At 39.8% G+C, this 26,339-nt stretch overlaps 1 protein-coding gene across 1 annotated transcript in view; it reads right to left on the minus strand.

Moving 5' to 3' along the window:
* The window catches only part of Nae1 (NEDD8 activating enzyme E1 subunit 1), a 30,038-nt gene extending 4,406 nt beyond the window's left edge, over positions 1 to 25,632 (minus strand). The window contains exons 1-17 of the mRNA XM_038312983.1: positions 25,524 to 25,632; positions 20,373 to 20,476; positions 20,025 to 20,085; positions 18,522 to 18,552; positions 17,456 to 17,527; positions 17,150 to 17,229; positions 16,197 to 16,306; positions 13,505 to 13,614; positions 11,467 to 11,529; positions 10,754 to 10,817; positions 10,387 to 10,478; positions 7,119 to 7,178; positions 6,899 to 7,032; positions 5,363 to 5,438; positions 5,043 to 5,082; positions 3,928 to 4,014; positions 3,186 to 3,278 (exon numbers count right to left, since the gene is read on the minus strand). Of these exons, the coding sequence (XP_038168911.1) occupies positions 3,186 to 3,278; positions 3,928 to 4,014; positions 5,043 to 5,082; positions 5,363 to 5,438; positions 6,899 to 7,032; positions 7,119 to 7,178; positions 10,387 to 10,478; positions 10,754 to 10,817; positions 11,467 to 11,529; positions 13,505 to 13,614; positions 16,197 to 16,306; positions 17,150 to 17,229; positions 17,456 to 17,527; positions 18,522 to 18,552; positions 20,025 to 20,085; positions 20,373 to 20,476; positions 25,524 to 25,576 (1,330 nt within the window). The 5' untranslated portion in view covers positions 25,577 to 25,632. The remainder of the gene's footprint in view (positions 1 to 3,185; positions 3,279 to 3,927; positions 4,015 to 5,042; positions 5,083 to 5,362; positions 5,439 to 6,898; positions 7,033 to 7,118; positions 7,179 to 10,386; positions 10,479 to 10,753; positions 10,818 to 11,466; positions 11,530 to 13,504; positions 13,615 to 16,196; positions 16,307 to 17,149; positions 17,230 to 17,455; positions 17,528 to 18,521; positions 18,553 to 20,024; positions 20,086 to 20,372; positions 20,477 to 25,523) is intronic.
* Between the last annotated feature and the right edge of the window lie 707 nt (positions 25,633 to 26,339).

Genomic DNA, 26,339 nt, shown 5'->3' on the forward strand with positions numbered 1-26,339 from the left:
TTCAGTGGTGGAGATCACTAAACCTAGGGCTTCATGCATGCTACAACTGAAAATTAAGCTACATGCCCCGCTCTTAATTTCCATTTCTAAGTGATTAAATGACACCGAGTAATAAAGCCCTAATAATAAATAGCATTTATTATTATTATTATTATTATTATTATTATTATTATTTATCTATGAACAGCAGATGTTGGATACTATTCTAAGTACCTCATGCTTATGCACTGATGTAATTCTCATAAGAACTCTATGAAGTAGTTACAATTATTCCCATTTATAGGTGAAAGAGCTAAGACATAGACAAATTAAATTACTTAGTTCATGAACAGCAAAACCAAAATGTGAGACAAGCATTTTGTTGTTGTTTTCCCATTCAGGGAACTAAATCCAGGTCCTTAGGAATGCTAGAGCAAGCATTCTACCACCAAGCCAGTCCTAAGTTATTTCTTTCTCTTTTCTATTGTTTGGAACAAAGTCTCACTTTGTAACCCAAGATGATCCAGACTCAGAAATCGTTCCACCTCAGCCTCCTGAATGTTAGTATTATGGGTATGAACCACACCCAGGTGCCAAACATCACAGTAAAAAGCGTGAAAATGTCTCTTGGATATTGAACTCAGTCAAGCCTTTGGAATCTCAAACCTAAGTATCATACAACTACATGAGCACTTCTTCCTAAAAGAGAACTGCTTCATCTCAATCTTCAAAAGACCAGACATAATTTGTTTCAAGACTAGCAATATGGGTCAGTTGGTAAAATGCCTGCTATACTAAGCAAGAGAATCAGAGTTCAAATCCCAAGAACCAACATAAAACACTGGGCATAGTGGCATATGCCAATAATCCCATCACTGGGGAAGCCAGGACAGGAGGACCTCTAGGGCTTGTTGGCCAGTCAGTACAGCCAAATCTGTGAGTTCTCAGTTCAGTGAGAGACCTTGTTTCAAAATATAACATGGACAGCAACCTGGTGTAGAAGGTTCTTCTGTTTGTGTGTTGTTTTCCTTGGTTGAATAAAGAGATTGCCTTGGCCTTTTGATAGGGCAGAATTTAGATAGGCGGAGTAGCCCGAACACGATGCTGGAAAGGAGGATAGACAGGCAGATGCCATGAATCTCCGGCCTAAGACAGATGACGTAGGTTAGAATTTTGCCGGTAAGCCACAGTCACGTGGTGATACACAGATTTAATAGAAATGGGTTAATCAAGATGTGAGAGTTAGCCAATAAGAGGCTAAAGCTAATGGGCCAGGCAGTAATTTAATTAATACAATTTCTTTGTGGTTATTTCAGGGGTTAAGCTAGCCGGGCAGCGGGACGCAGCCCACTCCCCTCATACAACAGCAACCAAAGGAGATACCCAATGTCAACCTCTGACTTTGAAACACAAGTGCACACACACATACCCCTTCCCCTACTAGCTTGTTTTACACCACTAAATTTTTGAGTAACCAGTTTGCTATGCAAAAAATAACCAAAGTACATTCTAGTCAAATAATATAAATAAACCAATCCATGTTTAATGATGGAATTTTTTTCTCTTCTGATAAATTTGTTTACTGTGTCTATAAACTGGGGGTTACTTTATTAGTTGGAGCAAGTGATTTTATGAACTATCTAGAATGTATTGCTATATAATAATCCTGCACAATTATAATTACCAAAAAATATTCTAAGTACTGTGGACCTTTAAGATTATACAAGTTTTTAGGGGCAAGAGAGATGGCTGAGAGGTTAAGAGCACTGGCTGCTCTTCCAGAGGTCCTGAGTTCAGTTCCCTACAACCACATGGTGGCTCACTACCATCTATAATGAGATCTGTGCCCTCTTCTGCCATACAGGAATACATGCAAGCAGAATACAGTATACATAAGTAAACCTTTAGGAAAAAAAAAGATTATACAAGTTTTCCAATTACTGCCTTTGCAGACAACAAAAAATACTGAGCAAAGAAATCTCTGTATCTTTACAGAGTTCAAAGTTCAGAAGTCACTGATATACTGCTTACGGGTTTTCTATTCCTTCAGGTTAAAGTCAGCGAATTACTAAGTAAACTATGAGCTGGGAATGGTGGTACACATTTATAATATAGTCTTCTGAAGGAAAAACAAAATCAAGAGTTCAAGGCCAGCAAGTCCCAGGTCAGGCTTTAAAAACTAAAAGAGCTAATTGTGATTGCTCATGTCTGTAATCCTAGCACTTTGGAGATGGAGGCAGGAGGATTGCTACAAGACTGAAGCCAGTGTAGGTTATACAATGAGTTCAAGGGCAACCTGAGCTATAGAATGAAATCCTTTCCTTCTCCCTCCCTCCCTCCGTCTCTCTGTCTCTCACTCACTCACTCACACACACACACACACACACACACACACACATCTTAAAAAAACAAAAAAGAGAGACAGGAGACATGTTAGTAACTTAAAATTTAAAAGACTATTATGGAAAATAGAAGTAAACTATGACAACTAGCAGAAAAAAATTTCCTTCTATATGTATTCAACCAATATTCTTCTCTAATAGTTTTGAATCAAATGGTCTATAAGTAGTTAGCCTTAAAAATCAAATGTTAGTTCCTCTAAATACCCGCAGAATACTAAAATTCAGGTCAAGTATGAGGTTTTATTTTATTTGGGGTTTTCTGTTCAGTTTTGAGACAGGGTTTCTGTGTGTATCTCTGGCTATCCTGGAACTCATATGTACATCAGTCTGGCCTCAAACTCCCAAGATCTACCTGCCTAACTCCCACGTGCTGGGATTAAAGGTGAGGGTACCATATCTGGCATCAAGCCAAGAATTTATTCAAGATTTTATTGACCAAACGTGATAGTTCATGACTATAAATCCAGTACTTAAGAGTCTGATGAAGGAAGACTACAAGTTCAAGGCCGGCCTGAGTTAAGTAAGATCCTGTTTCAAAACAACAACAAAAAAATCCCCAAATGAAACAAAACAACAGTAAGAAGCCAAAAGATTTTTTTTTGCTTTTTGTGGGTTTTTTTTTTTTTTCTCAAAACAGGGTTTCTCTATGTAGTCCTGGCTGTCCTAGAACTCGCTCTGTAGAGCAGATGGGCCTCAGACTCAGAGATCTGCCTGTCTCTGCCTCCCAAGTGCTGAGATTAAAGGTGTGTGTCACCACCATCTGGCTATTTTCTTTGTATCTGATAAGTCAACTGCCATTCTTACCTGGGTATCTGCCATGCTGTTTATGAAATCGATCAACAGCCCGCAACATTAGGTACAAGACTATCTCACTGTCTGGATTGTCCATGCTAGAAACTGAAAGAAAAAAAAGAAAAAAAATAGTACAACTGGACAACTTACAGCATACAAACAACAAAAGACTGAATTCATACTTAAGTTTCAGAATACGAGACAATCTTAGCAAAAACTAAGTATTTTATGAACATAAAGTATAAAATTAAAAATAAGAAGAAATACATTAACAAGTAATCCAGGAGTCTTATGGAATACTAGCTGGAGTCTCTATCAAAATAGAAACACAGCCAAGTGGTGGTGACACACGTCTTTAATCCCAGCACTCAGGAGGCAGAGACAGGTGGATCTCTCTGAGTTCGAGGCCAGCCTGGTTTACAAAGGGAGTTCCAGGACAGCCAGAACTGCTATTCAGAGAAACCATGTCTCAAAGAAATAAAACAAAATGAAACAAAATAATAAAAAAAAATCAAAGCAGAAACATGATGGTGTTAGTTCCTATGTATAACAAACAATGCACTCAGTAATCTAAATACAGTGTTATGTATTTATTTTTGTATAGCATATGTACAGTACAGTAGGTTATGTAAATTAAAATCATTCAGGTAAATCTATAAAATAGAATATACACTATATATTTTATAACACTATTCAACAGTAATTATACACATTTTACTAATAATTTAACCTAGCATCTAGTTGTTATACTTACTAATTTCATCTTTGTTGACTGTATCCAAACCATACTCTTCAGCTAAAGAGCGACATCTTACCACTCGAAGGAATGCAGAATTGCTGCCTGCAAAGAGTAAAGACTTCAGGAAGGTGTGACAGGCGAATATGCTGAATTATGGGTCACTTTAAGAACAAGAAACTGGGGCTACACAATGGTTCAACAGTTAAGAGATTGAGCTGTTAATGGGGAGGAGCTGAGTTCAGTCCCCAGCATCCACATCAGGTACCTCACAACTACATGTAACTCCAGCTCCAAGGGAAATTTTCACTGCTAATCTCTGCAGGTGCACATAGCCATACACAGGCATACACAGAATTTAAAAATAATAAAAATTTTAAGAATTTATTCATTAAAAATTGTATTGAGTGGCCACAGTACAGTAGGTTATGTTAAATATTGATTATCAATGGTATGAACTAATTCCTGCCTTGGTTTTGTTCTCAGTTCTGTGTGTAGGAAAGGCTTAAGACATAATTTTATGTGTTCATGTGTATGTTCCTTGGAGCATCCTCTGCTTAATTGATAAGCCATCTCTCTAGCCCTGCAACTAACTTTTTGAAGCTTTTACTTGTGTGTGGTGTATGCATGCATGTGCTTACCCATATGTATACATGTGGTTGACAGAGATTGATTCTGAGTATCTTCTACCAATCTCTACCATATTATTTTTTCTTTTCTTTTCTTTTTTTGTTCTCCATTTTTTTTTGTATAAATGTAGAGCTCACCATTTCAGATAGACTGAACTCAGCTCCTCATGTTTGCATGGTCAGCACTTAACCTACAGAGTCACCTCCCCAACCTGTACCTGACGCAAAGAAAATGTTCCTACCCACTGACAATTAGGAGAAAACCCATAAGCCCAGTCACGAACTATATGGCAAATTCTTAATTTCATTACAGTCACTTAACAAAAATCAAATGAGTACCTACAGTTCAGTCTTAAAATTTCCTTTTTATTACAAGATAATAAAATAAAATTTACCTAAGAATACACACACCCCAATTTGAGAATGTTGACCATTTAAAATTCTGGAGAACATTCTCTGTGGCATATTTCTATCAAGCAAAAGAAGGAAATTAAAAGGACTTACAAAGCAATTTTAATTCTTTTTCTGAAATGGACTCTGGTGCCTATAAAGAGATAAATGCAGATTTATAATAATGCACATGCACACACACACACACACACACACACACACACACACAAAGATAACAGTGGGCACAGTACAAAGCCAACGGCTGTGAAATGAAAAGCTTTCTGTGGGAGAACACAGGCAAGTAGGCACTTCTGCTACAGAAACAAAAAGCCAGGGTAATGCCTTCTATCTCTAGCCCCTCCCTGGCTGATCCCACGCCCACAGGGAGAAGTACTCACTGTCAAGGGGCAATGTGCTCAGCAGCTGCAGCTTACCTGGCCAACAGACTGAAGCAATTTGGCAACGTGATTACCCACAGCAGCAGCATCTTTCTTTGCTTTTTCACGGTAACTAAAAAGAACAACAACCCAAAATAAACAAGTTCTAAAATTAGCAACACTTAAATCATTTTTAAGTCAACATAACTTTATTTTTAATACAAAAATACTGATTTAGGAACATAAAAATGTGAAAAGGCTAGAGAAATGCCACCAGCAACACCTCTTACTAGTTAGGGGTCTTTCAATAGCTAGCAGTAAGACTTTTGGAGTCCTCTAAAACCAAGACTCCCATTATACCCTACAGCATGCAACTTAAATCCATCCAAGCACAATTCATAAAGTCTTTATTTTGTCTGTCTGTCTCTCTCTCTCTCTCTCTCTCTCTCTCTCTCTCTCTCTCTCTCTCTCTCTCTCTCTCTCTCTCTCTCTCTCTCTCTCTCTAGTGGATGAGTGCTCTATCTGCATGTACACCTTTATGCCAGGAGAGGGCATCAGATCCCACTAGACATGATCGTGAGCCATCATGTGGCTGCTGAAATTGAACTCAGGACTTCTGGAAGTGCAGCCAGTGCTCTTAACTGCTAAGCCATCTCTCCAGTCATGAGTCTTTATTTTTAACCATTTTCCTTTGGTCTTCAATCTTTCATAACTTAAGGAGTCAATGACTGTAAATAAATACCTACTATCCAGGTATCCTACCCTGACACACATAGACTGGGTCTCCATGAATGTAATCTTTGGGTAACTGGGGTATGGATCTGATGAATCCAAGGGTACTGGCTTGGAGTCCTCCAGGGACAAGTATTGCCACACAGAGAAGATCTTAGTGTCTAGCAAATCTTGGATGTTATCCTAGTCTAAGAGTTGAAACACTGAAAATTTAGAAAAAGATAATTGAAGATAGAAACTAGTATTACTTTAGGGACATTGCTCAATAGTAGAGTTCTTTCTTAGCATGAGTATGAGGACCTAGATTCAATTCCAATAGTCCCACGTTCACCCGAAAAAGAAGTATGGCCTTACCTGGGAGAGAGACTCAGCTTTAATACTGATCATTTTTACAAAGTAAGCGATAACATTTAATATGTGTGTGTGTGTGTACATATATATATATATACACATATATATATATAATTTATAGATATATAAACATTTTAAAAATATAACATTTGAAAAAGATTTTGCATGATCTGTATTATTAGGCAGGTTTGAAGTATGTGATTTTTCCTTGGACTTGACTTCAACAAGGGAAGCTGTTAGTTCAGTATTTTCTTGGGTCTTCTGTCAGAAACCAGGGTCCTGAGTCCCTCTAGCAGGGCAGACATAAGTAGTCTGTTACACAGTTTAAAAACAGTTAGCAGGGTGTAGTGGCGCACCCTTTAATCCCAGCACTCAGAAGGCAGAGGCAGGTGGATCTCTGCAAGTTCAAAGTCAGCCTGGTCTACAAAGCTAATTCCAGGACAGTAAGCGGTACACACAGAAACCCTGTCTCAAAAAACAAACCTAACAACAACAAAAACAGTCACTTACACATTCTGCAATTTTATGTATTTGCTTGAATCTGCAATCATATCCGGTATTGTGCCTCGAACAGGTAAATTTCCTTGGCCCTCTTTGGCCACAAATTCCTTTAAGGCACGGGCTAATATCCAAAAAGATGGGGTCTAAAAGGAAAGAAGAAACTACAAGTAAGGGGTGTTTATTTTGAGCTGGAGTATAAGGCAGCAGTATCTTTACTTCTTCTTGTTACCTGTTTGGTGATATTTATGCAGCGATCATCATTAAATATATCTTCAATACTGCTTGGGACCTAACAAAAGAACATGAAACATTTATTTACATTAAGAATTCTGTCCACCTTTACTTTCAGTGCTATTTCTTCAAATAGGATTTGAAACTTTGCAGTTTCAAAGTGCAATAAAATATCAACTTCTGATGTGTTTAGTTTTATTTAGAATCAGAATCTGACAGCAATCTGATGGGGCAAGAGAATGGAAGAAAATCCTCTCCTGTCCACTGTCAGCATTCCAGACAAGCCTATTCTCCTGCATCACACGTGGAGCAAGTCATTTATGTCATTATATTTGAAGACAGCAAAGATTATGGGCATTACTACAGAGCTAGATTTTAAGTTGCTCATGGTTTCCCAGCTTATGAAAATTCCGAAATCCATGTACCCTAATTCAAGGCGGCTGAAAGAGACAACCACTCTGAAAAAAAAATAAGTAATTATCCAATTTTATTGCTAGCAAGATCACCACCCTAATAAAAACTTTCCAAACCATAGGCTTTGATTCTACTACTGCATAGATAAAAGAGAGTGCTTCGTGACAACTACTTGACTGGTCTCTCAGCTTCCAACACCACACCCTCTAGTCTACTCACAAAAGTCAAAATAGTCCTTTGGATGGCCCAGTGTAGTGGCACACACCTTTAATCTTGCACAAGTAGGCAGAAGTAGGGCCAACCTGGTCTACTACTGAGTTCAAGGCTAGCCAGGGATACATACAGTGAGATCCTATCTCAACATCAGATTTTTCTACTTCCTACTCAAAATCTTTCAGTGGTCTGCAAGCTTCTATTATGATACAGCCCTTTCTTTCTACCTCTTCAAACCCAAATCCTTCCTACCATTTTCTTTCTTCTTCAACCACTCTGACTTTCCTACTAATCCTTTAACAAATGTGAAACTTCATCTCATTTCATGTCTTTGTATGTGTCCTCTGCTTGAAAAAGCTCTTCCACCAGACCTCTGGACGTCACTTCATGAGGTCTTTTCTGGCTCTCTATCTAATACTGCCTCCCAAACCCAGACTCCCTTTGCCTTATCATATTCTACTTTTGTTTATAATTTAGTATCTGATTATTTGGTTTACTGTTCCCCAACTCCTAGAACCATTTTTGCTGTTTAATTTTTGAAACAAGGACTCTTGTGGCCCAGGCTGGAACTGAACTCACTATGCAACCAATGTGGTCTTGATCTGTTTCCTCCATCTCCCCAGTGCTAGGATTACAGGCATAAGCCACCACGCCTGGCTTTAGAATAATCAGTTCTCCAGTTTTTAAAACTGATTTTTTCCAGTAAAGTGCACAGACCTAACATGTACAATTTGATGTGCATACACACACATTCTCAACACCCCCCATGAAGACAGACGGTGTCCTCTCTAGCTGGACTCTGCAATACTAACATGTACAATTTGATGCGCACACACACACACACATTCTCAACACCCCCATGAAGACAGACGGTGTCCTCTCTAGCTAGACTCTGCAATACTAACATGTACAATTTGATGCGCACGCACACACACACACACACACACACACACACACATTCTCAACACCCCCCATGAAGACAGACGGTGTCCTCTCTAGCTGGACTCTGCAATACTAACATGTACAATTTGATGTGCATACACACACACATTCTCAACACCCCCATGAAGACAGACGGTGTCCTCTCTAGCTGGACTCTGCAATACTAACATGTACAATTTGACGTGCACACACACACACACATTCTCAACACCCCCCATGAAGACAGACGGTGTCCTCTCTAGCTGGACTCTACAATACTAACATGTACAATTTGATGTGCATACACATACATTCTCAACACCCCCATGAAGACAGACGGTGTCCTCTCTAGCTGGACTCTGCAATACTAACATGTACAATTTGATGTGCATACACATACATTCTCAACACCTCCCATGAAGACAGACGGTGTCCTCTCTAGCTGGACTCTGCAATACTAACATGTACAATTTGATGTACATACACACACACATTCTCAACACCCCCATGAAGACAGACGGTGTCCTCTCTAGCTGGACTCTGTAATACTAACATGTACAATTTGATGTGCATACACAGACATTCTCAACACCTCCCATGAAGACAGACGGTGTCCTCTCTAGCTGGACTCTGCAATACTGTTTCACCGTCTGCAAACTGTCTACAGCGACTTCAGTGCTTTCCTGATATCAAAGGCAGGACTCTGGCTATAAATTGTAAAGAAAATTCTAAAAATCTTCCAGGTATCTTATTCCATAGCTCTCCAAATTAAAAACAAAACTGACCAAACTGCCTCAACCTCCTAAATTCCAAGATTACAGGTATAAGCCACCATACCCACCCTATAATCTTTTGAAGTGTACAAGTCATTCATAACACCTCCACTCTAAATAACTGCCGTCAAAAGAAAATGCAGGGTTACAAATTTTAAGTTTTTGTGTAACACTTTTTGGGGGGGGAGTTGAAGACAGGGTTTCTCTGTGAAACCCAGCTGTACTGGATCTGAACTCACAGAGATCCGTCTGCCTCTGCCTCCTGAGTGCTGGGATTAAAGGCCTGAGCCACCACTGCCCAGCTGAATAGCCATTCTTTTGACTAGCAAAATATCATTTATAATTCTTATCTCCAAATTCTCAACTATTCATAAATTATATACTTAAAATAATTTAAATATTTCTCTAAATGAAAAAGAACAAAAATTATTTGTTTTAATGCCATTATATGCTGAAGCACTAACATCATTTTAATGAAGATAACAGAAAACGTTTTTTAAACTTTTTTGAGACAAAGTTTCATGTAGTCCAGCTGGTTCTGAACTTGCTGTGCAGCCAAGGATGACTACTGATCTTCTTGCGCCCTTTCCAAGTAGTGGAGTTATAGGTATTCACCACCATGCAGGGCTCAAAATGGTATTAAAAGAAAACTCAAGTTTGGGCTAGGCATGGCACATACCTGAAACCTCAACACTTGAGAGGCAGAGGCAGAAGTATCACAATAAGGTCAAGACTAGCCTGGTCTATACAGCAAATCTGAGGTAGCCAAGGCTACAAAGAAAGACCTGTCTTTTAAAAAAAAAAAAAAAAAGCATTAAAAATTAATCAAGCTAAGTTATAGGTACTTACTTCGCACTTAATATATATTTAGGCAATATTATGGTAAATTGTTATATCAACTCTCATATCAGACATATTAGTTATGACCAGTAATTCCTTTAATACCTGAGTTATATTTAGTGCTGTGTTCACATTTTTAATAGCTTCTTCAAAATTCTCTTCATCTTCTGGAGCTCCATTCTCATTCTTTAAAATCCCTATTAAAGTAAGATATGTAAACAAATAATGACTTTCCACTGTCTTCCCAACACAGAAGATCAGATCTAAACAGAGGATCAGAATGCTGAGTCTTAACAAGAGATATCGCTAGAATTTGTTCTTAAAATATTGAAAAAAATTTATTCCTAAGGGAAAAGTAAAATTAAAAATTCATGATGGCATCATCTGACAAGAGAAATCCAATAAATATTGGCTTCAAGCAATTATTTTTTTCAAATTTATATAACACTTAAGTTATAATTCAGAAAATTACCTTGTCTAATCAAATTTCTGAAGTCCTCTTTTTCTTTATAGCTTTTAGGAATTCGTCCATTTGTCTAAATTGATTAAAAATTTTAAAGATCTAGTTATCAAAACTCATAATATAGAAATTTAGTATCTAAAGTTTTCCTCATTCTCCACAGTAAGATTCCATAAAAAAGTGTCATATATATTATATATGTATGCATATGTCATATGTACACATATATGCACACACATATATATTAATATATATACATACATATAATATATACCAGTGACATCAGAAGCTCTCAATTTGGAAAGAGTAATTGTAGGCCATTTCTTTCCATTCATTCCTCACAATAGTTTTAGGATGAAATTTACTGAAATTCTAATGTTAATTAAAAGATTGCTGGGCAGTGGTGGCGCATACCTTTAATCCCAGTACTCGGGAGGCAGAGGTAGGCAGATCTCTGTGAGTTTGAGGCCAGACTGGTCTACAAGAGCTAGTTCCAGGACATGCTACAAAAATCTATATTTTTTGAGATTTTTGAGAGAAACCCTATTTTGAAAAACCAAAGAAAAGAAAAACAATCAGTATTGAAAGAGTGATAGTTGGATTCAAACTTAAAATCTCTCACTTGCAATACACCCTCACACAGGAAAACTTAACCTCCCACACCCTCAAAAGAGCTTGAAAATACAGTCACATATAATTTAAAAAAAAAAAAAAAAAAGACGTACTTCACTATACCACTGTGCTAAATATTTAGCTATGATCACAATCCATGGAGTATGGCTGTGGTCCTAAAAATGAGACACAAATTGAAGAAAATATCAGCATTAGTTAATGTTAATTTTCACTTATACCATCTTATTTTCAATATTCACAATTATCTTCCAATACATATGAAGTAATAAACAGAGACAAATGAACCGGTTGTAGAAATGACTTTAGAAATGATTTGAGTGGCTATGGAGTAGCTCAGTGAGTAAAATGCTGGACAGACATGGCTATAAGCTGAAACCTCAGTGATGGAAGTCAAGGCAGGCAGACCCTGGCCCTCTCACTGGCCAACCAGCCTAAATAAAATACCCCAGGCTCAGTGACAAAACGCTGTCTCAAAAAACAAAGCAGAAAGCAACTGAGAGAACCTGAGGTTGACCTCTGGCCTCCACAGGTATATGCACAGCTTTCTGCAAATCACACACACACACACACACACACACACACACACACACACACGGAGAAAGGCTGAGGCTGAGGTTGATTTTAAAGGCAGAATCTACTTTAACCCTGATATATCAAGTATACAATAGTCCCTTTTGTTTCTTCAGCAAGAAAATAGCCTCAGACACAACACCCAATGGTACAGCTGAAATCTCTTAATTTGAGGTATCAATACTAGGCTGAAAAATGAGAACTTGCTGTTTTCTGATAACCAAATGAATATTTGCATTTAATTAACTGTAGGTTGAAAGAAATATATGCTCATTATAGAGTTTGTTACAAATATGATTACTTCTGTAATGAAATATAGTTGGCATGGTAATTTTCAAACTCTAGAAATTAAGTTTTGAGACATTTTCGACAAACATACCATTAAAATTTAAACTACTCATATATGTGTGTTCTGTTCTAGAAGAAAGGTTGGCTTCCACTTTCAATTACCTTGTCTCATCCTCCTGAGTGCTAGGGTCACAGATGTGCACCACTGTATCTGTCATATTCAAACTATTTGTTAAAGTACATGTACCTATGGAGAAACAAGGTGATGGGGAGAACTTCTAGGATAAGTTAATGTCCAATTTCTTGACTTAGGTAGTGACTATACAGCAAACTTCAGTTTATCTACTTTTCTTTTTAAAAAAAGTTTTTCTAGTCAGGTGTGGTGGAACATACCTTTTTTCTCAGTACCTGGGAGGCAGAGACAGGCGGATATCTGTGAGTTAGGTGCTAGTCCGGTCTACTGTTGTTGTTGTTCTTCTTTTTTTTTTAACTTTAGGGGAAATAAATTTATTGAAAGAAAACAAAATAAAATACTATTGTGAAATATGGAAGTTTACAATACTTTGAAGCACGATTAATAAAAACTCAGAGGCAGAAATTGGGGTTCAACCTAAGTTAGAAAAGCAAAGCAGTCAGCCACTGCCTCTTACCTTGACCTCAGTCCAAAAATGGTGATCCTACCTCCAGGAATCTCAGAATGAGACTGAGTCTGTGAGCTGTCTCCTCACATTTTATATTCCTCTCTAGGGCTGGGAGTAAAGACATGCACTGCCTGGTTTCCATGGCAAACTGGTGTGGTTATTGGGACTAAAGGTGTGTGTTACCACTGCCTGGTCTGAAAGGCTGACCAGAGGAGTTATTTTACTCTCTGAGATTTAGGCAAGCTTTATTTATTAAAATACAAATAAAATGCCACTATGATATTTTTTCACAGTGTGTGTGTGTGTGTGTGTGTGTATTTACCCACAAAAAAAAAAATCTTAGATTAAAAAAATGTGAAGCCAGGCACAGTGGCACATACTCTTCATTCAGCACTCTGGAAGAGGCAGAGACAGGAGGACTATCACAAATTAGGGTCAGATTGATCTATACAGCATGTTCTAGGCCAACCAGAGTTATTTCTTGAGACTCTGATTCAAAAGAGCCAAAAGAGGAAAAAAAAAAAAAAAGGAAAAAAGTTTAACTCTAAACTTAAGGTCTCGCTCTCTCACTCTCTTACACACACACACACACACACACACACACACACACACACACACACAAACCACCAACCTTTTTATCCATATGCTCCAAATCATAAGACTGAAAATGTTCTCTCAGTTCAGGAAATGGCTTGTCTAGTCGTAGATCCTCCAATGCATTATCTGGATGAGATTCTATTACTGTCAAACAACACCAAAAGATATATTTCTTTAGTAATATACTACATTATAGGAACTTAAGACACAAACACATTTTGTTTGTGTGATTGGTTGGCTGGAAATTGGGAGGGGGACTTACTCTATAGCCCAGGCTAGCCTTGAGCTCATAGCAATCCTCCTGCCTCATCATCCTAGCTGCTGTTATTATAGGCATGAGCAACCAACACCTGAATGGAAACCTTTATTTTTATTTTTTTTTTTTTTTTTGTCTTTTTGAAACAGATTCTCACTTTAAGTTTGATTAGCCTGGAACTGAGTCTACAGAACAGGCTGATCTCAAGTTCACAGAGAGCTGCCTCCTAAGTGCTGGAACTAAAGATGTGCACCACCATGACTGGCTGAAATTCTATAATTCTGATGGTCACAGTGCCTATGGAGTTTTCACTGTGTTACTGAATTACAAGTTATGTATAGTAAACACAAAAATAGTGAGTTGTATGGGTCTGTTTTCTTTTACAGCAACCCCAAACTTGCCTTGAACTCTAGTTTCTCCCAGCTCAGTCTCCTTAGTGCTAGAATTATAGGCATGCATTACCATATCTGGCTGACTATAAGTTTTAATGAAAGTACGATTCCTTTAGAACAGAATTTGTTACTATAACTAAGAAAGCTCCAGACTGACAAATGTATGCACAGGCAACACCTGGCAATCTATCCATCATCTTCATCATCTTCAGCAGAAAGCATCACTACCTATGTAGCCTTCTTCCCTAGAAACTTGAGGATATCCTGGATGTTTGCTCCTTTTACCTCAACATCAGTTACTTCTCACTTCCTGATCTGACTTTGGACACTGCTCTCCAAATACAAATCAATATACATTTTTAATGAGTGTTTGTAACTAGATTATAATTCTGCCACTTGTCATGTCACAGTAGACAAAGAACAAATATCTTCCTATGCAGATGTAACAGTATCAGCCTAATAAAGGTCTTCTTAAGAGTAAATGAAATCACTTACATAAAAGCAGACATACAGCTAACACTGTTGACCCTCATTACCGTCTGTCTCCTTTATCCATTCCTAATATCTTCCCTAAGCTAGAGACTCTCATCCTCTCTTCCTCCCTTCTCCCCACCAGAAATTTAGCAACCCTCAACCTTTGCTCCTTTAAGTCCATTCACTCTCTACTTAACATTAGAATGGATCTACATAAAACAAAAATTTTACTGTCACTTTCCCACATTTTTTTTTTGTTGTTGTTTTCTTTTTTGAGATAGGGTTTCTCTCAGCATAGCCCTGAGTGTCCTGGAACTCGCTCTATAGACTACCAGGCTGGCCTTGAACTAACAGAGATCTGAATGCCTCTGCCTCCCGAATGCTAGGATTAAAGGAGTTGTGCCATCACCCCCCTCCCCACGTACACACAATTTTAGCTCTTAAATAGTCCAACATCATTTACCAAAAGCTTACCCTAACTGCCCAATGACACTACTCCTAGTGACACTGTCAAGGTTAACAGCTATTGCTACACCAACTGAGTGCCTGGCTCACATCACAGCTAGCACAGAATGACAACACTCAATTCAGTGGAACCATTTTTTAGAGTACCGAAGGAAAATTTTATAAAATTCTAAGGTTAAGATTCTATAGGAAAAGCCGATATCAGTCCTGGGCTGATACAGGCCTGCCTACGACTGTCTCTGATCTCCTTTAACACTGTTTCCATAGGACACAGGAGTTAGGAAAAAGGCTTATCATGTGTAACTGAACATGAAATGGAGAGATCAAAGACCAGTATGAAACTGGAACAAAAGACTGGTGTGAAATGTTACTACAATGCAGTGGTTCTCAACCTGTGGGTTGTAACTCCTTTGCAGCTCGCATATTGGATATCCTGCATATCAGATATTTACATTACAATCATAACAGTCGCAAAATTAGTTATGAAGTGGCAACAAAAATAATATTATGGTTGGGAGTCACCACAACATGAGGAACTGTGTTAAAAGATTACAGCATTAGGAAGGCTGAGTACCACTAGTGTACTGTCTGTGTCAAAGTGACCCACGCACTCTTGTTAGGTAGCCATTAAGTGCCCAACTATGTGCTGGGAAACAAGAGAAACCAGGCACTTACATAGCTATCAAGCCTCTTAACAAGATGAAGTAGTCCATTATGTCTCTGATCTACATCCATCTATAATGGTATGTAAGGGAATAGCAGACAAAAACCTATTGAATCAGTCTAGACGGATGCTCAGTGACTAAGAACAGTGGCTACTTTTCCAGAGGTCCCAGGTTCAATCACCAGGACCAACATAGAGGCTCACAACCATCTGTAACTCTGGTTCTTGATGATATGAGGCTCTCTTCTAGATTATGCAGGCATTAGGCATACACCTGCTACATAGCCACAGATATAGGCAGGACATCCACACACATTTAAATAAGTTAAAAAAAAAACCCTACTAAATCCAATTGCCTCTTTGAACCTGCAGCCAGAGATGCACTGCCATAAACTTGTTTCATAATTTAAAACTGACTTTCTAAAATTACAGCTCAAGCAACCAATAGCAAGTCCCATATGCTTAACAATTTTACCTGTATGTTCTTTTATAATAATCCTCATATAACCAACTAGTCCATATGTCCTACAGATCAAAAGAGGGATCTGGGAATTCCAGAGGACATCTGCTAACCGCAGTAATGTACTGTAAAGGAAGGCAAAGTAAGAACATAAGCAGTGAATATGCCAGACAGGGAACTCTCTAACATAAGCAGGCAAGGGGAGAGTGCAAAGCAAGCAATTTCACTTGGCTGCAACCTCAAAAGTGTTGGACCAGAGGGATATGAGACCTTAGTCTGTTTTATAAGGAAGAATGCTGGTGAAAGCACTAAACTTTTTTTTTTCCAGATAGGCTTTCTCTGTGTAACAGCCCTGGCTGTCCTAGAACTCGCTGTGTAGACCAGGCTGGCCTCAAACTCACAGAGAACCACCTGTCTCTGCCTCCTGAGTGCTGGGATTAAAGGTGTGCATCACCATGCCTAGGTCTATCTAAACATTTCTATGGTAGTAAAACACATTTATAACATGTATATACTATAAATCTTCTAGTAATCAATAATAACTTAACTAGTTTGGTTTTAGTTTTCTGGGTTTTGAGATTTCTGAAACACCAAATCTCACTATGTAGCTCAAGTTAACCTGAAACTTACTGTATAGGACAGGCTGGCCTCAAACTTAGAATCTGCATACTGCAATTACAGGTGTGTAGCATCACACCTGGCTTCTAATTAGTTTTTCATCACGTAGCAATATCTAATGTTCACTTAAAATACTCTAAATATATCCAAATATCTCATTTTTTCTTCTCTATCCTTTCAAAGCTTACAAGAACACCAAATTAAACATTACTTTAAGAATTTTTTTTTTTTAAAAAAAAAAAAAAAAAGAATTTTTGAAATCAAACTAAATGTAAAAACAGACGAACATACCTAGGGAAAACTATGCAAATCAAGTAAGACTAAGAGAGATATTAACACCTAAAATTTACCTTTCAAGAAGCTGAGTTGCAACCACAATGGTAAACCTACAGAAAAATGAAGGATCATTGTCTAGAAGGTTTTCTGGACTCTAAATAAGACAAGGGGAGGAAAAATTCAACAATTTCACATATTAAACATGGAAGAAACAGCTATTTTAAAAATAAATGAGTTGACAAATTAAATTCCAACTAAATACAAATGACACAATGATTCAAAATTCTATGTTCTGGGGCTTTGAATTATTTTTAAAAACATACTGTAGCACAGAAATAACAATGTGTATATATATATAGATATAGATATATGTATTATACCTCTTCCACAAAACTTCCAGAGACATCGCTATTTAGTTCTTGTAAGAATTCCATGGCAGCTTGAGCTCGGTTCTTTCAAAAACAAAGCATTTGACTTGAATTAGAAAGTACTTAGCCTCAAGGTGATCCCAGATCTTATAGATTAAGAAAAACTCACTGTTTAAATTTCCAAATTCCATGCATAGATGTGACAATTCTGCTCCTCAGTATTCAACTGAGGCTCAAGTAGAATGACACTCAGTGTTGAACTAGATTACTACCACCAGAGTTCTTAAATAAACACATTATTTTATCTCACTTTTCTGAACAGGTAAATGACAAAAAATAGGTGGCAGGCAGGATTATACTGGATCAAGTTCAGACCCACTCCAACCACCCACATCTATAATCCCATCAAAGAGTGGCCAATCACTAAATAAGTGCAACTTCCATTCAGAATATGAACACAGATGTCTAAGGTTTTCGTTTGAAATACAAAAATAAAGAATTTTCTGGCTAACACCACTGACTAGTTTCTTTATTAAGAATTTTTTTTAATATAATCTTTTCTCATTTTACATAGCTATCCCCGTTCCCACTCCCTCCCCTCCTCCCGCTTTCTCCACCTTCCCCCCAACTCCACCTCCACCCACTCCTCAGAAAGGGTGAGGCTTCCCATGGTGGGTTAACAAAGTCTGACACTTTCAGGCAAGCAAGACCAAGACCCTCCCCCATATCTAGGCTGAGCAAGGTGTCCCTCCAAAAAGAATGTGCTCCTTGATACCAGTTCAAGCTCTAGGTATAAATCCTCATCTCCCTGCCAGTGGCCCCACAGACTGTCCAAGCCTCACAATCCACTAAATATCAACATTATTTAAGACTTTAATAGAGGACAGTGTAAAATCACAGAGGCGTATTCTAAATTCTTCAACTACTAAAAGACATTTACCAGATTAGAAAATGACCTAAGCCAACTTTTCACTCAGAAAATAAGGTCTTTTAAAGTCAGAGCTTTTCTAGCAGCCAAGACAGAGTGGCATTATTAGATGCTCACACACAACCCTGCTTTGTAACTGTGACTGCTTACCTTGCCAATACTGCTTTTTTGAAGGAAAAAACTAAAGGGGATAGAAAAAAAAATCAAGATTTATATGGATATAAAACAAAAGTTGTTTACCATTTATAATAGTGTGTGTATTGATTTCAGAAGATAAATCGTGTGTGTTACTGTCCTTTACCACTAAGCTATGCCCCCAGCCCATAAACACTATTCTCATAAAGACTATAACAGTCTTCATGGAGTAAGAAAAGCAAACTGGTTAGTAAATCAATGTTCCCCAAGGCACACATTTCATAAGATGCTCTGAGAGAAAAGAGTTCCAAGATTGCAAAAGAAGAAACACCATATGATGATATACCTCCTTGGAAAGTCATAATATACCTGATTGTAGCACCACGAGGTGGTAGCTTACCGGGAAAGATCTTAACCTGAGCCTGTCTCAGAGAGGAGAGGCATGGCGACTGCCTGAGGCGTCTGCCTGACTCTGCTTTCTTTCTCCCACAATTCTGTCTACTCTGCCTACCTAATTTTCTGTCCTATTAAAGGGCCAAGGCAGTTTCTTTATTAACCAATGAAAGTAACACATAGACAGATGATTCTCCTCCATCACCTGATAATAGAGTTTTATTGTAAATAAGTTTTAACCTCCTGTGAACCATTTCCCAAACTCTTTTGGCCATTAAATTTACTGTCCCACTTAAGAGGTATTAACATCTCCTATAAACAGTGTTCACAGACACCTGGAAATTGCCGTGGTGAACTACTGGCTTTTGCAAGAAATCACAAAAGATTCATTCAGGCTTCCTCCCACATATATGCCAGTCACATCCCAAAGGCCCAAACTCAGGCTGCTCATGAGAGTCAGGGCACAATTTTATGGCAAAGGCACATAGTTCCGTAAGAAAAAGATGGCTGGGTGGTAGTGGTGCACATCTTTAATCCCAGCACTCAGAAGGCAGAGGCAGGTGGATCTCTATGAGTTTGAGGCCAGCCTGGTCTACAGAGCAAGTTCCAGGACAGCTAAAAGCTATACAGAGAAACCCTGTCTCGAAAAACTAAAAAAAAAAAAAAAAAAAAAAAAAAAAAAAACGAAAGGAAGGAAGAAAGAGAGAAACCTTATACTCAGCACATCCTACATAATCAGCTAGAGAAGCAACAATAATACAACTTCCATCATTGTCTGCCTCCTTAGTGCTGGGATTAAATACATGTGCCATCATGGCCAGCTATCATTCTTGCTTATTATATCTGATGTCCTAAGTATGACCATTACTCCGCACTAACACTACAGACTTAGAAAGTACTCAGAATTCACAGGTATGAGAAAAATGACTACTGCCTTGTACTAACAGCAGTAAAGACAGTCATAGTGAGTCCTGTTTGCTAATGGCCAACTTCCCAGCACTGTCCCAGTACTTCATCTTCTTTACCATAACCTAAACAAGGCCATGAGAGTAAATCAGTACTCAGGCCTCACTCTGCGTGCACTGCCTTCTCTAACAGGATCCTATTTAAAAGAACAGGACATACTTGTTTCCAGCATCTTCTCCGCTGACCTGGTTTCCATCAATAATTGTAAATGATCCAATACCTGGGGAGACAGAAGACAGTCAAATTATGTTTTGGTTTGGTTTATTTTGTTTTGGCTTTACCCTTACCAATTTAGATGTCAGTATGCATGTGCCACTGCACACGTGTGGAGGTCAGAGGCCAACCCATGGGAGTTGGTTCAGTCCTTTCACCATATGGGCTCCAGGGATCAGTCAAGTGTGACAGCAAGTACCCATCCACTAAGCCATCCTGTCAGCCAAGAATATGTAACTTTTTATACCGACCTTAAAGAAGTTACCTAGAATGCAATCACCAATATTACATTACCTGGCAGTACCAAGTTTTTAAGAATTTCAGTTCCTGTAGCTGTTGCATTTATTAGGCAAACATGAGCAGATTCCAAAGCTTCCTGTCCATGATCACCCCACAACCTATAAAACAAAAAACAGATTGAATATTGAAGGGTTCTCCAAAATATGACTTTCTTATTTGAATAATGATATTTAAAGTATTCTTTCATAAAAATAACATATAACATATCACAGCAAATGTGAGGTATGAACTGATAATATTGTGGGGTTATCTGACAATGTAATTGAAAACTTTGATAAATCATCCTTTGCATGATATAACCAGTACTATTAAGCTTTGCCTTTCTAGTCTTTGTTCTCCTCCTTTGAAAGCAGATAATGTATAGCCCAGAAAGCCTAGAGATACACTCATCAACATTAAAGAAAGGTCTTAGCCAAGTGAAGCAGCATGCCCCTGTTGTCTCAGCTATTCAGGAAGCAAAGCAGAAGAATCCCTCGAAGCAAGTTCATGGTCAACCTGAACAACACAGTGAAGCTCTACTAGAGAGAAAGAGAGAGGAAGAGAAAAAGAGAGAAAGAAAAGAGAAAGAGAGATAAAGAAGAAAGAGAAGAAAGAAAAAGAAAAGGGAGGAAAGCAGGCAGACATCTTGCACCTAAAACCTAGTCTGTTCTCAATTTCATTTCTTCAAGTGATGTGGAGCCGATATATTTAAGATCTTGATATAGGACATTTCCCCTGCGACATCTATAAGAATAAGCAAAAGCTTTATCAAGAAACTTACTTATTATCATCTGGAAAAGCCTTGCATTGGATTCTGCAGAAGTGCTTTAAAATATAATAGACAATATTAATGTTGCCCTTGATTGCCTTCCAGATGTTAAAGGTAACTCCCTATTGCTGAAGACACCATGCACTTCAGACACAAGACCACAGGAACTGAAGGGGATTTGACTGGAAGCCTTCTGCCTGAGGACCAGCTTTCATGGTACACAAACTGGTGAGGGAGAAAAGCACTGAATCCTATCAGCTGTAATGCCTATGACTCACAAGGGTGACGACCACCATGGCAGGATAGCCATGAGGGTTCAATAGCGGCACTCCTATATTGGTGGTGGCCAACAGCTCTCCCACTGGACTTAAGGCCTACTCAGCAGGAGAGAAATCATACCTGTTACTGGAAACTTAACCAACGACCAAGGGCTAGAGAGGTCATGGATGCTAGAGAAGAACCTGTTGCCACCACTTTACTAACTAGCATAACTTCTACCTGCATTCTAAGTATTTACTCTTATACCCACAGGTAAGTGTAGTTCTAACCACTCATCAAAGAAACTTCTCTTTGTAATTATTACAGAAATCATTACCAAGAACCACAACCAGTCAAAACGCAAAGAAGTGATCATGGGGTGCTCAGATTCAATTGATGTATCTACGACACAACTTCTGTACCTAAGGCTCAGAGAACATCACGAAGGGAGATGAGGCAGAGAGAATGTGAAAGTCTCAGGGCTAAGAAATCGACTGTGAGACTATGTCTCCCAGAAATGACAGGGAAGGTACATCTTTGATACCACAACAATGTGGCTGCCCGAATAAGGCCTGAAGAACCGAAACACTAACATACATGCTAACATGGAAGGGGGAAATCCCATGAGACCCCACCCATAGACAAAGAACTATAGGCAACTGAGGAATGCAGAGCATCAGTCTTTCTCACAGATGAGCCCCCCACTGGTTAGCGAATATCAAGTGGCCAGCTGCAATGCACCACGTCTGTGCTGTATGCGCCGCCATGCTGTTGATGAATCGGGCAAGGGGCTGGAGATTGAAACACACAAAGATACACAGACAGAGAGACACGAGTCATCTTTGAAACAGGAATGCCCCAAGAATGCCCCTTTATTGTGTCCAGGGGCAGCTTATATAGGATAGCAACGCCCCAGCCAAACGTACCAGAAATCATTTCCCTGCCATCAGGAACTCCTGAGGGTCTCGTGCTCAGAGCAGCTGCAAGCATTACAAGTTGTTTACCAGAAATTCAGGATCTGGGGGTTGACAGCTCCCAACAGCCAGCCTTGAGATCATATACATATAATTAACACTAAATGGACTGAGCAGGTTGTATTTAAATATTTAGTAGTGTGTGTGTGTGTGTGTGTGTGTGTGTAACAGTAACAGAGAAAAAGAGGCCATGATCTCGAGAAGGAGCAAGGGGGTACATAGGAGAGAGTGAAGGAAGGAAAGAAGGGAAGAAAATTATGTTAATTGAAAAATATATAAAATCAAAATATATAAAATATATAAAAATATAATAGCGAACTGTAGTGATAGTTTATTTGTGTTTTAATAAATAAAGCTTGCCTGAAGATCAGAGTGCAGAGTTAAGCCACTAGAGGCCAGAGAGTGGTGGCATACACCTTTAATTCCTGGACTCAAGGCCACCCTGGGCTACATGAGATTCAATCTGTCTAAAAAGAGAAACAGAATTCACACCGTGGTGCTCGGGAGTCACACGCCTTTAAACCCAGCATTAGGGAGGTGGAGACAGGAATGATATGGTTGGGCAGAGAGAGGCATATAAGGCAGGAGGAGAAAAAGGCTCATGGCAGTCTGGGATTTGGTAGAGACCACTGCAGTCTGTAGTCACGCTGAGGGCAGGATCGCCCCTTTGTCTGAGCCTTGGTAGAGGTAAGAACTCTCTAGTGGATTGGCTGCTTTGCTTTTCTGATCTTCAGCTTGAACCCCAATATCTGTCTCTGGGTTTTTATTACTTGTGCTACAGCCATCGAATATTCTAATAGCATGATTAAGAGATGCATACATTAAAAAACACAGAGGTATAATAAGAATTAGAAATATAAGTTATAACTTGATTGATACTGCTATATCATTAACAAGTTCATAATTACACACGTGCCATGGTTTGGGGGCCAAGCTGGTCTCCTTTACTAACCCACTCCCCGACATAAATACACACCCCAAAGAAACTCCAACCAACCAACAATCTACTATTTTCTCTTCAGAATAGGAAGTCCAAATTATTTGAAAACGCCACTGTCAGCAAGTACGAATAGATGCTGAAGGACTAAGGTGACATTCCTTCCCTGTCACCAAAATAAGACCCAGCCCAACCAACTGCACCATTTGCATTTTCGTTTACTGGGCATAGATCTCTTCACTGTTAAGGGTCCCTGAGCTGCTAGCAAAGGGCTCTGCCTAAAGAGCTGGGCACTGAACAGCTGTCAAATGGAGGGAAGCCTAGAAAAGCCACACAGACCAGAAATGGACTTTTTCTTCTCTACGGAAAGGTGACACACAGTCTTATCAGTAATAAACGGTAGGATAGTTGGAGAATGAGCCTTAGAGTACTGACTGGTGCATCCGTTTTCTTGCTGGCCTAAGAGTCAGGCATTGATCAATGGCTGCTACCTGCTCATCCAACTTTGTTTCCTTCTGACCCTTCTAAAGCCATAAAGCAGTTCTTGTTAGGACGGATAAAATTTAGTACTTTAAGGAATAGACTCAATAAAAATCCTCTCCCAGTGTCTAGTAACCTTACATACCTTCTCAGTTTTGTTGCCTATGGTTCTACCTACACTTCACACAAGAGTGTGTAAGAACTCACAGTAGTTATAGTTGTGTTACTGTCCTTCTCTCTCTCCATGCTTGGGAGAAAGGATGAGTACGAAAAACCTGGATGTTTTGAAACATGCACAAATCTAGACCAGTTACCTAATTTACGAGTCTCGGTTTCCCTGTCTGTATCAAAGATTGCCTGCCTTCAAGGACAGTCTCAGAGCTAAGTGTCTAAATCCCTGACACAGTGCTAACGAGGCTGTCAGGACAACGGGGAATTCCCCCCCCCCCCCTTTAGGGACACGGAGTATCGGCGTGGGAGCTCCTGAGAGCAGAGGTGGCCGCAAGCACATTCACAACTTCTACGGAGTCAACACACAGAAATAAAAAGGAATGGAGAGAGAGAAACAATAAAAAGCAAGGATGGAGAAGTAGTTGGAAGGATCCACCTGATGGCGTAGATAAGACCTGTTCGTTAAGGTATTTACAAATGGCTACTGAGTCCCAGCAATGCAGTTAGCATGAATTAAGACATTCGTTATATGTGAAATACCTGATTTATAAGACAGCGTGAATAACAACAACAAAATAATAACTTTTTACAGTGATTACATGTTGAAATGGTAATATTTTGGATACGACGTATGGTAATATTTTGGGTATACGACGTTAAATAAACATTATAAAAATTGATTCCGGTGTGGGGGGGGTGAAGCTCAGTTTGGCAGCTCGCCAACCATGCATGATGCCCAGAGTTCCATCCTTAGCACCTAATAAAATGGATGTAGCGGTCCACACGGGTAATCTCAGCTTTGGGGATAAAGAAGCAGGAGGATTGCTGCAAGTTAGAGTCTTAGTCAGGCCTACATAGCAAGTTCCAGGGCACTCAAGGGTGAAAGACGGAAACAAAGGAGGAAGGGCAAAAACTTATTTTTGAGCCTGGCCTGGCAGAAAACAGCTGTAATCTCAGCACTTGAGAAATAGATGATTGAGTTCAAGGCCAGCCTAGGCTGCTTAAGGCCATTTCTCAAAATAAAGGGGTAGGGAGGGGGCAGCAGTAGCCAAATTACTCCCCTGTCTCTTTACTCTCCCCAAGCCCAGATTCTTTCGTATATAGCCCAGGCTGGCTCCCAATTTCCGATACACCTGCCTCTGCCTCTCAAGCGCTGGGATTACCAACCTGCGGCCGCCACCATGTCCGGCTTCTTTGAACTTATTTTAAAGGTGCGTAGCTACAATAAAAATTATGATTACGAACACAGATTGCTCACCCGAAAATAGCATTATGCATTTCTATTGGATAGCGCTGGCGTAGAACGACACTGCGGCCGGGATGGGGTGCCCCCCGACCCCCTTGTTCGGTGAACGCGGGGGCCGGCCGCGACCGTGCAGCACAGGTTCGCGGCCCTGCGGGAAGAGGAGCCCCGGCCTTCGCCCAGCACGCTGGCCAGTGACCGAGCCCGGAGCGCCGGCTCCCCACGCCCCGCACCGCCGGCCGCCGCGTCAGGCCTGAAGGAGGCCCGCCCACGCAGCCTAGGCACTTGGGCCCCACAAACCCGCCGGCTCGCTCCCTCGGAAATCCTGGCTCACCTCAGCTGCCGGTCGTACTTCTGCTCCTTGAGGAGTTTCCCCTGCTGCGCCATTGCCTTGCCCGCGCAGGGAACAGCGAAACCGAGAGAGTAGGCCGCCTCCCACTCACTGTCGCGCAGGCGCATTAGGCGCCCTTCGGGGACCGCGGCCTTCAGCGCGCCGCCGGTAGGGGGCGCCACCACTGCACTGCGCACGCGTCACCGGGAAGCCCGGCAAACCAGAGCTGGGTAGTGTGTTTCTCTGTCGGTGCTGTTATTGTGGGAAACTCCGCTTTTTAAATCAAGCCAACTTGGATTTTAATCGCTAATTGTAAAAATGGCTCTTTCCCGTTCAAGTCTTCATTTTGTTCACCTGTGCAATGGGAATGCATAGCTTTCCCATTTTTAAAATGAGATTTTGTTTGTTGGAGACACAGTCTAGCCATGTGGCCCTCGCTGGCCTGGAACTCACTATGTAAACCAGACTGGCATCGAATTCACAGAGAAGACCTGCATCCCGAGTGCTGGAATTAAATGCAAATACCTCCATGCGGGGTTTGAACTGAGATTTCAAATACAGAGAGGGTCAGACTCTCAAAAGTTCTTGTATGATCGACTTTCACTACAATTCCTCAGGTTAACCCATTTTTCCCCTCCTGCCAGGAGGCAAGCCCACACCTTGAGGACCTGTTTCGAACTACAGAGCCAGCGGCTCCCATCAGTGAGACAAACACTGATAAACCTCATCTCTCTTCTGGGTGAGTTCTAAGTACCTGAGAGCCAGCTAAGGGACCGTACACCAGCAGACTTACCAAGGTGTCTCTCCTATATAAAGAAG

This window comes from Arvicola amphibius, chromosome 15, assembly GCF_903992535.2.
Source record: "Arvicola amphibius chromosome 15, mArvAmp1.2, whole genome shotgun sequence".
Taxonomy (NCBI): Eukaryota; Metazoa; Chordata; class Mammalia; order Rodentia; family Cricetidae; genus Arvicola; species Arvicola amphibius.